This window comes from Amphiura filiformis, chromosome 1, assembly GCF_039555335.1.
Source record: "Amphiura filiformis chromosome 1, Afil_fr2py, whole genome shotgun sequence".
In the NCBI taxonomy this organism is placed as follows: domain Eukaryota; kingdom Metazoa; phylum Echinodermata; class Ophiuroidea; order Amphilepidida; family Amphiuridae; genus Amphiura; species Amphiura filiformis.
In genome coordinates this window covers 101,411,890-101,424,804 of record NC_092628.1, presented here as the reverse complement: position 1 = coordinate 101,424,804, position 12,915 = coordinate 101,411,890, and the positions used below count along the sequence as shown (strand labels likewise).

At 37.5% G+C, this 12,915-nt stretch overlaps 1 protein-coding gene across 2 annotated transcripts in view; it reads left to right on the top strand.

Moving 5' to 3' along the window:
* The window catches only part of LOC140160634 (uncharacterized), a 33,018-nt gene that overhangs the window by 12,119 nt on the left and 7,984 nt on the right, over positions 1-12,915 (top strand). For both annotated transcript variants that reach the window (XM_072183900.1, XM_072183892.1), the window contains exons 6-8: positions 4,592-4,756; positions 6,719-6,810; positions 11,818-11,980. In XM_072183900.1, coding sequence (XP_072040001.1) covers positions 4,592-4,756; positions 6,719-6,810; positions 11,818-11,980 — 420 coding nt within the window. The remainder of the gene's footprint in view (positions 1-4,591; positions 4,757-6,718; positions 6,811-11,817; positions 11,981-12,915) is intronic.

Genomic DNA, 12,915 nt, shown 5'->3' with positions numbered 1-12,915 from the left:
ATTTTGTGAGTTATTACAAAGATTTCTTTGAATTATTTTTCTAAAATACACACATCTTCTTGAAAGTGAAAGACACTAAACAGTATTTTATATCCTGTTTTATTCATGTAGCATCAACCCCCGATTAATTGCACAACACTGATATACTTTGTGGAAGCGAATAGCGAACATATATACAACAAGCATGGTCCGAAATCTCTCTGTTAAAAAGTTACCAAGCGTAAAATGTCTCATTTGCACAACAAGGATCATGACTGGCTTGGAGGAGGGCCAATACCAAGATTTATTATTGCTTCTTGAAAAACATGGGGAACAGTGCCCTTATTTACTGCATACCAAATATTGTCTGAACCCTTTTAAATAGATATAAAGGATTTTGAGAGACGGAATTTTTTGCTCAAGCAAGCGAAGCAGGTTTTTAAACTAACCTATCCGATTTTAATTTTCTTGATTTTCTTTAAAATTCGACCACCGTTTTGGGTAAAACTTACAGGAATTTCACCTATATGAAACCAAATCTAATCTGAGAAAAAAAAAACTGGAGAAATTCGTTGAAATTTAAGCCAGAGATGACAAAAAACGAAAACGACCTTGATACTGTTTATATCGTGTAACGGCTATTCTAGGAGCTTGTCATTCAAAATAAAGACGATTTTCACAATAGGAAAATGCCCTAGCAACTGGCAGGCTGCTCTATGTAATTTCAAGGCGGCGTCACGGGGGTGACACTAAATTCACGGTTATTCTATCAAGCACGCAAACCTATGACAAATCCCGCTGGTTTGCTTGGTAGAAAATGAGTCCAGTTATCGATCGGTTATGAATATATTATGTTCGACCCTTGATCATGTTAATTACGGTTGACAAAAAAACCGCCATTCAGTTTTGCGAACTTTGTCTGTTCAATGCGAGTACCAAGCTTGAAAGTGCGTCCTCTATGAGAGCTGAGACCACTGACCTCCCTGACCTCGTTTGTTTTGTTTCCTCGTGTGATGATAAATATCATTCAATCTATAGTTATCGGACGTACACGTTGTTTATTACCGCCCTAAGCAGTTTGTTTTAAAAACAAGTAAATAATCATTAGTCGCCATTCTATTTGATCTTGTGCATTTCCCAAATCACGTAATAAATTGAAACGCCCTCAACTGAGCTGAGGCCACTGATTATATAATCACCCGAGTGTTTTAATTTTGATTTATACACTACCGCGTGTGAGCCGGTTAGTAATATTAATGAAGTGACACACTGATGCACGGCGTTTATAGCACTTGTAGGCTACATGGCACTGATATGTCACTTGCTGAATTACGTGTATAGGCCTACTAGAAGAATTTAGGTCTATCAAAAGAATGATTGAATGATTTTGGAGTTTATCAAGGGCTGCATGTAATAATTTTGGGGGGGGGGGGGAGAAGGGGGATTTTTTGCACACATTTATGGTAGGCCTACGCCTATTAAATAAAACGCTCCGAAAAGGCTTAGGATAACAGTACGCGTCCGGAAACGCTTAAATATGCAAATTGTCTTTTGAACAAAACCAAATTCTTCGCCTGTTTAATAGGCCTATGGTCAATAATCGGTCAAGTTTGTTCAAAATAATATATTTCTTTACGGTAAGCCTATAGGAGGGCCTATCCACCAATCTCATGAATCTATTTAATTTAAGGTTTGCGGGATCCCAATAATTTGGATGTACAAGGAGGGATGGGGGTGTCACAATTTTATTTGCAGATAAGCGATTTTTGGCAGGCCGGTGGGGGGGCATTTTTGACACGCCGTTTGGAAATTTTATCACCGGGGACCCATAATGAGCCCCCGGGGGTAAAATTTCCGAACGGCCCGCCAAAAATCGCTCCCCTCTCAGCCTGCCAAAAATCGGTTGCACCCCCCTCTCGGTCCGCAAAAAATTCTTAGCGACCCCCTTGCACATGCCAAATTTTTGGGATCCATTTGCAAACATTATACCGGTATCATGCGGTATGGCTTGTTGTGTTGCGAGCGCAGCGAGCAGGAAACTTTGCATATTAAAGCGTTTCCGTATACTGTTTTCCGAAGCCTTTTTAGAGCGTTTTATTTAAAACGCACCCCAAGGTGTGTGCCAAAAATCGCTTCCCCCTCTCGGTGGCCAAAATTGCTTGCCCCCCCTTGTGGCTCGCCAAAAATTCTTGCCCCCCCAATTTTACCCTATAATTATTGCACAGCCCCTAATGATTTCAAAAGAGAAATAGGCCTACAACAATTTTATGAAAACAAAACAAAAACATTAAGAGAAGGGAATTGAGTGGTTGATTGATTTACTGACCACATATTATTTCACACAATATTATTTTGTAAGATGGATGATCACTGAATCTGTCATTATGGTAAAATAGACAGTGGTGACGGACTGACGGTAGATTTCTTGGCATTGGTGGGTGAATTATTTTTTCTGAAATAAATGCTAGCAATAAATTGCCATTTTGAAGTTAAAGTGAGACAGGTGTCAAGAGAAATCAAAAATCATCATTATATCAATGTGTTTTTCATTATTAGACACATTAACATAATGCACTTTTGATAATACATTAAACAAAATTTTAAAAGTTATGCATATCGGATAAAAAGATTTAAAAACAACGTTTTTTTTAATTTTCAAACGCGTTTTTTACACATTTCATTTTTTTACCATATTTCGACCTGAGATAAAATGTAGCTCCAAAAGTATACCCACCATAATAGGCCTTAAACTTTGCATATATTGTCTTTAGACTATTTTCTACTGCATGCACCTACAATCAAATTGATCTATCTGGGACATTTATAAACTATTTGGTCAAATTTACAAAATTGAAATAATTTAAATAATATTGTTCATGATATAATTAATTGGGTTGTTTGTAATAAGAATGAGATTAATTTTAAGAGAGTAAGTGATGAAGTGAGTATAAATGTTAGTGATTAAATAATAAATAAAATAATAAATAAATAAATAAATAAATAAATAAATAAATAAATAAATAAATAAATAAATAAATAAATAAATAAATAAATAAATAAATAAATAAATAAATAAATAAATAAATAATAAATAAATTATAAATTATAGTATAGACAAGTTATTGTAATATATTTTTTTCCAATAGAGGCGTAACATTCTGTTTCAAAATATTTATTTAAATTTATTTGATTATTTTCTAACTTAAATATTTTCTTTAGAGCAAAGACAAATATTTTCCCTTTTCTCTAGTAGAGCTTTCTCCAATTTGAGCCCTAAATAAAACTATGCTTCTTTTATTATTGATTTAATTTCACGATTTATTCCATTGAGCAATATCAAGGATTAAAATCACACGTCTCACATCAGGTAGTTACTTGGCTTAGCGGTCGTACGCTGTGCCTTTCAACCGAGAGGTACCGAGATCGATTCCCGCCTCTGCCTACTATTTTGTTCAAGACTGGAAAGAATGAAGCTTATTTGACTTTAGACCACTTAATTATTCATGACTTACCCTACGCGGTGGTGTAAAGTGCTACCGGTAAACATGAATATGAATTTATAACACAATGGCTAATTTAAATAAGAATGCGGCCTCATGCTAATTAGGGAGTGCCTCTTCCTATCAATTATTCCATGGCGGCGTCCACAGTGGTTTGTGCAGCTAGTTTGAATAAAATGGAAGCACACGCTATGACCAGACGATGCAGCTTGATACACACAATGTATGAATAAAATCACTTGATCTAATTTTAATTAGATCAAGTGATTTTATTCATACATTGTGTGTATCCATGTGTATATTCATTGTGTGTATTCATGAAGACTTAAAAGTATTCATGAATATTGATTGACAACATTTTCAGCGCTCAAATCGGACACAATAGATGGATAGTAGCTTCAGTCCGTTGCATGCATCATGCAATTCTATGTCTGTGGATAACACTTTTGTTATGGAATTCAAGCATGCCTTCTTTTCAGTAACGATACAGAAATTTAGAAATTGAACGAGTTTCTTGCCTAGGTTGAATTCTGGACCACTTTGAATTTGGAGCCTTTTTTTAAATTGACCATCTTTCCTGAAGTAGAGCCGTTTACTAAATGGAATAAACGCTATTATGAAGCTCGGACTAACTGGAAACATCAGATTTGAACAGGAATTTGTTTGATGGATATATTTCTAATATTTTTTCTATATTTTTGAAACACCATGACTGATAATATGACATGTGATAAGAGTGTAGTAATAGATAAATAAGTGGGGACCAAGGACCGAACCCTGACGGACTATGTACTCAAGATGGACAATATCAGAGCCAGATCATTTGTCAGAATTCAGACTTGTTCAATGATCAAGATATGACCTAAAGCAGTTATGAGCTGAGCCAGAGACTCCAAAGATGTTGTGGTCCATAATCATGATAATATCAAATGAAGTTAGTAGGCAGGTCCAACATTACCAGGAAAACTACACATGATCATCTATGGCTCTGAGAACAGTATCAGGAGCCATATCGGTGCTATGATCAGATCGAATGACCTACAAAGTTTTTTTTAACTGCTTATCTTATTTTGTTTTTCAATGACGATTTTGATATGAATACATTCTAATAGAAAGTAATTACAATACTTGCCCAGAGGATTGGATAGCATCGGAAGATTTCTGCTATTTAGTGTCGGATGACAAACTGGATTATGAACAAGCAAGCTCCACATGCAGTGAAAATGGGGCAACTTTAACATCAATCTTGAGCAATGAAGAACAAACTTTCCACTCTGGTAAGTAACGTAAGTTTTTGTTCACGGCAAAAAGAAAAATATCGGGGGTCTTTGGGTGACAGAGCATGTGCATAATGTGCTCAACGATGCTGAAAAGGGGTGTCTTAAAGGGCAAGTCTATTGCAAAAACAAGTTTATCTCTATTTGAAGAGAATAATTATTACAATACAAGCTGACACTTGTTGCAATTTTTTTGTGCGTATTTCTCCTGAAAAAGGAGAAATTGTGTGGGTAAAGTTCAGCCTCGTACGTGTTCTTCCCCGTTTGAAGCGTACGTGTTCTCCCCCCGTTTGGTTCATGACGTAGATAAATGAAGCGGGCACTTTATCGTGCTCTCATCATACAATCACAATCACTTTGAGAAGTTTGACATTATCAACAATGAGTTGTACTATCACTTACCATAACAATGCTGCATAACAATATGCACACTATTGTTCTCATTTCGGGAACAAAACTCACACAGTATTGTTACTATGCGTTTGCTTTGTAATATTTCATCCAACTGAAACTATAGCATTGCAATATACAGGGAAATCAGATACATGAGTTTGTGGACTTAACATGGTTTATATGCTAGTCTCAGATGAAATTCTAAGCTCAAATTATGTATTTATATTTTAGGCCCAATATTTCTCATGATATTGATATACATATCACAATTGTCTAATATATATATATAAAAGAAGCGGGTGGTTTTATCCATATGTTTAAAAACCATTAAATTTGTAATACTTAATTTGGAATTTGTTTTTCTGTGAACAACAACAGTATACGTTCTGTCCATTGAGTGCGTTTATAGTCCCTTTTCTCACAGCGGGCACATCTCATTTCATGACGTCGCCGTTTTTCTAGGCCAAATCTGTCTCGTTCGAAGGAACTCACCGCTTAAGTTGGTTTTTGCAGAATATCAATTTTAAACGTCTTATTTTCTCAAAAAATGAGTCATTTTCATTGTCCTCATAATATTAGCTTGCCAATGATATGATGTTGTTTTCGCAATAGACCTGCCCTACATACGCGTCACCTCCAAAGTTGGAGTGACCCCCCCCCCCCGGGCATTTGCACCCACATCTCATATGCAGTTTATCCCTTACATAACATGTCTTGAATAGCTAATGTAGCCCACCAACCCTGTGATTAAGAGGCTAGGAATCCTGGCCCACATGACAAGGCCTATTTAGCCCATTTAATCTGGCATTGAGACTGTCCAGTGTAGGAAATTTGTAGCCTTTTTTTAAAAACATGTTCATGATGTTTGCAATTGGCTTACAGCCATCACATGTGACAATACACAGCTAGGCAGGTCATAATTGCCAGTATACTTTGTTTACTTAGTGATAAGGCCTATCATCTGTATAGAAAACTATATGCAGCAAGCTACAATAGGCGATTTACTTCAGAAAAAGTTCAATATAACTATAAGTCCATTCTTTATAGTTAATTGAATGTTAGTTGTAATAACCCAGCAATGTGTGTATAAACATGTATAATATATTTTCTTACAAACTAATAATTGGTGTTCATAAAAGCAAGGATATGAGACAAATATCCCTGACAAAAGCTAGCAAGACCACAATGGATGTGTAATTTTATTTTTTACTTTAGTGATAAGGCATCTAGCATCTATATAGAAAATTATATTCAACAAATTTGAGATATTGCCAACATGCAATATTATAGTTTGTGGATATTTTGATGCAATTTTCTTCGTGCAGGGTGTCCCTGAAAGAACTGTATCGTCCGAATTTTTAGGTATTTTAACGCGTAAACCTAACATAACTAAACAACTGATGTGGTAGTGGAATATATTAGCTATCACATACTTTTAGCTGTGTATCATTTGGCAAAACGGGATAATATTTTTTAATCCCCCAAATTAGTGCTGTATTTAAATTGGTTATGAAAATGACATTTCAAAATACAACATGTAACAATTTGGTGGCATTGATTATTTTACAGTTCTACTGACTGTGTTGGTAAAAGAACATGCTTGGATCGGTCTTGATGACCTACAAACAGAGGATAATTTTGCTTGGACAGACGGTTCTGACGTATGTTTTACCGTATTAGTTTCATTGTTTTGGTGCCACTTTATTATTTTGATATTGTTAATGTTATGTGCCCCCTAAAATATTTCCATAATATTTATTAAAAGTTACTTAGTTTGTCATCAGACATTAGTTTTCAATTGTTCTGATATTTATCTCTATTTGTTTGTAGGGGAAGGTGGGGCATAACGGACCCCCGGGGCAAAACGGAACCACCGGGAAAAATGGGCCTTGGCAATACTGCCGTCAATGCAAATTATATTGAGGAACACAATATGGCCGCACGGATTTACAACAAAAATTTGATCTGAAACAATCCACTGACATCCGAGCAAGATCGAGTCAAAAAATTACTACCCGTCTGATGTAAGTCGTTAGGAATTTGGCCGATGGCCGAATCCGGATTCGACTTTTGGTAAATTTATTTTATGCATGCATTACTTTTGAATTTGAGAACAAGGGATCAATACTTTACCTATAGAGGGCAGCATATCGACTTTTTAACGGTTATCGTTGTTGACCGTACTGCGATGCACCGTTAGCTAACCCTGTATACCGCCCTCTTTTGAATACTTATCATCTGATCTCCGTTAAAAATTGATATGCTGCCCTCTATTATGTACAGCATTGATCCCTTGTTCTCAAATTCAAAAGTAATACATGCGTAAAATTAATTTACCAAAAGCCGAATCCGGATTCGGCCGTCTGCCGAATTCATGACGATATGTACTACATATGTAGTGTTTAATGTGCTGAAATTTTTCTTCATTAATATCGGATTCCCAAATAATTGTGTATATTGTAAACACGAAGGTACTAGCTTTGAACTGTAGGCCTATGTACTGCATGGCCTATATGCTACAATTTCTAAAAAATCGGGTATGGGGCAAAACGGAACCCCTAGGTGTGGGGCATAACGGAACAGGGTTCCGTTTTGCCCCGTGCGTTTTGCCCCACAGATGGGTTCCGTTTTGCCCCAATTGGACATAAACACGTATTCACTCAAGGAAATGTAGGCGTTATCTAGGGGCCTACTCGAGCATGGTAAACACTTCGCTGAAACAGGCATATAACTAGGCCTACAGATAGAATTAATGATTAAAAGTTAACTTACTCCACAGAGATGGGTAGGCCTACTACTTAATATTTCTTTCCAATCAAATATTGGGCCATATTGGTCACACATATTAAGACGTTAACCACTCACTCCACAGAGATGGTAGGCCCACTTAATATTGTAACTGAATATAGGCCTACATATAACTAGGTCTAGGACCTACCGATGGAACTACTGATAGGCCTATAAGTTTACACCCAGGGTGCCGTTTTTCCCCATAGGGGGGTTCCGTTTTGCCCCGATAGTGGGGCAAAACGGATTTTTTTTTTGTTGAAAATATTTCATTTTTATAAAAAAAATTGTAAGATTCAAGTTATATTGGCTAATGGTATATTAAAGGTAAATACAAACTTCACCTGAACATATAATTTTTACAGTCATATTACTTATGGTGACGTCACAGAGCATCCTCGAAGTTAAGTGTTCCGTTATGCCCCACCTTCCCCTAGGCCCCTACATGGAATGTTCTAGAAATTCAATGGAAATGCTAATCAGTAAAGTGAACTAGAAATTCCTGGATTCCTGGGATTGTGATTTGATAAGAGCCATACTGCACTCACAAGTTGTTTGATATAGTAATGCACAGTTTACATGAGGACTCTATTTCCAGCAAGGGAAAGTCCTCGTGTATATTGGTAATTTTGCCAGGCAATACCCCGGCCCCTGGACCTCTGACCTTTCATAGTTTCCTCAAAATAGAACCGGGGCTATTTTTTCAAGACAGTACTACACTCTCCAGAGAGTTTCTCTGGAATGTTGATGGCTTTTGCACACTTTTGTTATGTATTTACCTGGTTATGGTTTTATAGGTCACATAGGGGGGGGCAGATATAGTTGATTCAGATCATATTGCTCATTGCTGGAAACAAATGTCCCCCTGTAAATTGCATGGCCAGGGCAAGTCATCCATCAAAATCAAATTTATGGTTATTATGTAGGCAAGGGTAAAGTCCTCATGTAAATAGGCCTTAAGGGGCTGTGCAATATTATGAGCCCTGGGGGAGGGACAAGAAATTTTTGGCGAGCCGAAAGGCCGGGGGGAAAGCAATTTTTGGCCAGCCGAAGGGGGGGGGGGTGGAAGCGATTTTTGGCACACATTCATGGGGCGCGTATTAAATAAAATGCTCTAAAAAGGCTACGGAAAACAGTACGGAAACCCCGGGGGGGGGGAACTCAGTACAAATGACCATACGGGGACATGCCGCAAACATGTGTAGCATTTTCAGCCTTCTGGTATATCAATGACCCCTTTTTCAAAGCCTATTTTGGTATATGAATGGGTCCTTTTTTCAAAATTTTCTCAATTTTTTCGGAAAACAGAATTTTTCCTTAATCTAGCCAAAATTTCCCCAAAATTTTGGGAAAATTTGTAAAAACTAAGACAATTTTGGGTAAATTCGGCCGAAAATTTGGACTTTTGGTATATCAATGGGTCCAAATTTCTTGAAGAATTGGTATATTTATGGATCTACTTCCAAAATCTCAGCGGCACGTCCCTACCAAAACCAAACTTGAGTACCCCCCGGACGGAAACGCTTTAATATGTAAATTTTCATGCTCGCTGCGCTTGCAACATATATCTTGACTATATTTGCAAATTGGGATCCCAATTTGGCATGTGCGGGGGGCAAATACTTTTGGCGGGCTGGGGGGGGCAATCGATTTTTGGCAGGCTGAGGAGGGGGCAATCGATTTTGGCAGGCCGTTCGAAATTAACCCTGCTTCGGGGGCTCATAATTATTGCACAGCCCCTCAACTGTGTTTGCATGTTTGGTGTTGAGTGAACTCGGTAGCAGGTGATTTTGGCCTGGGCCAAGTCGTGACCATAACAATATGAACCGGGGGTGGGGGGGGGGGGGCTATGATGCCTATGGAAAAGTAGGGGATAGTGGGGAGTGTTCGCCCTAGGGGCAGGTTCACCCACCCTTGGTTCTCAACACTATACGGCGATCGGGGAATTTGGTGATGGCAAAATTAGGTGACATATGTCATTATAAACTTCTCGTATTAGCTACGCGATAGGAACGTGCTCATCGTGTTGTGGCAGTCAAAAAAAAAGCAAAAAATACACAAAAACGTAAATATTTCTTGCATTAATAATGTTGTATTAGGCCAAATAAAAAAATAAACATGTTTCACGTCCCTCCCGCTTCCTTTTTGAGGTTTTCTCAAATAAATTTTATTTTTGAAATTCAGTTATAACTTTTCAAAAAATATGTCTAGGAAGTTGGGATGCTTTCTATAGCCTTGTTAAGATACAAGAAACATTTTAGGAAGGTTTTATGATCATAAGAGGGGGTGTAACTCTCAGAACAACAAATAAAAAAGGGCCTCCTCCTTTTTCCAGGCATTATTGTATGTACGGATTGTACGCTAAAACAGCTCTAAGTATGGGTATTTACACCAATTTTGCGATAAAAATAGAAAATAAAAGCCCCTCTTCCTCCTTTTTTTCGAAAACCCGGACGTGAAACATGTTTTATTTTTTACTTGGCCTTATCATCGATACATAAATGCAGATGGTTTTAATGGAAATCTGTACTAGTATTAGGAACACATGGGATTTGTCAAAGATTTAAGGCAGTTATAAACTTGGCATTCGATTTGTATACGCTGATGAAAATACAAAGATGTGCACAAGGTGGAGGTGCACGTTCGCCCCTTTGAGGATGCGGCATGTTCGCCCTATATTTGCCCCGGGCGGACTTACCCCAAACTGGTGGGCGGACCTGCCCCATCAGGCCAAAAAAAAGGTTTCTTTGTCCATAGAGGCTTATGAAACAGTTGGGTCGGTAGGTCGGTTTAAAAATTTTTTTTTTACAGATATTGCACTTGAAACTGACAATTTGAAGACTGGTAAATAAATCAAAACACACAGCACTTTACTGGTTTAACTCTTGAGATGGTTCTGCATGTTATACTGTTCATTTTCTTTACATGTTCTTTCTTTAACTTTATACTAACCACTGTTTTACTAGCACATTCAACGCAAATTAAAAAAAAAACACGGTCGGGACCAGGGTACACGGTCGGTCGGACGTGGACTAACAAACAATTTTTTTTGTTTTGGCCTCAGCGTATTATGCAAAATATTGATAATTATACCATAAAATAAGGTAAAACTACTGAAAAGCATGTTTTTTGTTCAAGTTATGTTGTATCAGTATTACTCATACCACCGTTTATGTCCTAATCCATAATCCCCCCGAAGTTGTAAAAAATTACGTTTAAACTCACTTGGACCCCTACATTTTACCTTGACCCCAACCCCTGCAATAAATTTAACTCCCCAAAAGAGAATGAATGCCCTATAGATGCTGTATAGTCTTGCTAAATGTTTGTGTTGAATATGTTATTGTTATGTAATGTTTTAACCTTTTTTTTATTTAGGGTGAACTTACCCCACCATATGGGCGAACGTGCCCCAACATAGGGCAAGTTCACCATTTTGCCAAAAAGTTTTGCTTGCTCTATCCTGTTGAGTTGTGAGATTGTGGACGTATAATAGCCAAGACATATAATAATCCCCGGCCTATAACCGCCGGAAAATTGACATCGCTATAGGGCGACCACTCCCCGCTCTCCCCTATCATTACCCCCCCCTCCCCCAAATAATTTTGGCCATTGCCCCCCCCCTCCAATATTTTACATCTTCCGGAGCCTCTGATAACTATACCCGTCAGTCCGAACCACCGCTAGTCCGAATTTTAAGCTTACCTATAACATTAAACCTAACGCTAAACCTAGCCCTAATCCTAAAAATTCGGACTAACGGTGGTTCGGACTGACGGGGGAGACCCCCAATGATTTGTGTCATGTAATCTAGACTCGCGTTACCTCTTTCACCATAATCATCTTAATTATCAGGAAATCCCTATTGATCATTTTGACAGATATCTTATACTAATTGGGCACCTGGTGAACCCAATAATCAAGGTGGTATTATTTCTGGGGGTGAAGACTGCACTCATTTAGTATTGGCTGGCAGCAGCAGTAGGAAATGGAATGATGAGGGCTGTCAAAATACCTTCAAATACATTTGTAAAAAAACTAAAGGTAAATAAATTTGAAGAAACTACCATGTTACTGTTGTTACGTAATAATTAGGCCATATAAAATTAATGTTTTGGTTCTCGACAGAGGATTTTCATGAATTGATGAGGGAGAGAGATTTTTCCCCAATGTAAAATTAGCATTGTTAGTAGTTTTCGGTCTTTTCCCAACAGTGCTCCAGGAAAGGAGGAGCCCCCCTTTTTTTTTTTTAAATGTGAGATTCAGAGGGATAACTCCTAAGAGCACCACAAACAGTCTTGGAAGTGATCCAGGTTCTTTAATAAACTTATTTATGTGTATAAAGTTGTCAAAATATTACAAATTGGCAGCAATCATGGACAAATCACAGAACTTTGATTTTGGGTGTGAAAATGCCAGAGAAGGGGTCAAAAATTTTGGAATAAAGCTAGATGGATTTTTACAGAAATTAATGACAAAATTTATGGAATATTCTTGGAATTCTTTCAAGGAGATATAGTTGGAATAAAAAATTTTGTAAAAAAAAAAGTACTAACGAGATGGAGAAAAAACAGACCTCTGTTCGTAAAGTGTGCCAGTGCAGCACTCGAAGGAGCATGCTTTCTGTATGTAATACACCTTTTTCGTAATTGACCACTTTGTTGCCGTTGGCAGCGTTTGGCTCTGCTTAAACTCCAGTTAGGCTGAGCAGAAAACTGAAAGCGAGGCCAAAGATGTAAATTACATACTCCCAATTTTGTAAAGTAATTTCGGCCAAGTAACTATAAGGACTATCTAGCTGAGACTCGCTACATAATATATGTAGTACAAGTAAATTAGAAGTATATTATGTTTACATTTGCAGCAGATCATTTCATGTTTCAGCTGCAAACATTTGGAACAGTCTGCCATTTTCAGTTCGCTCTGCCATTAAGAGCTTGTGTAGTTTCAAAACAAACTTGAAAACACATTTGTTCCAA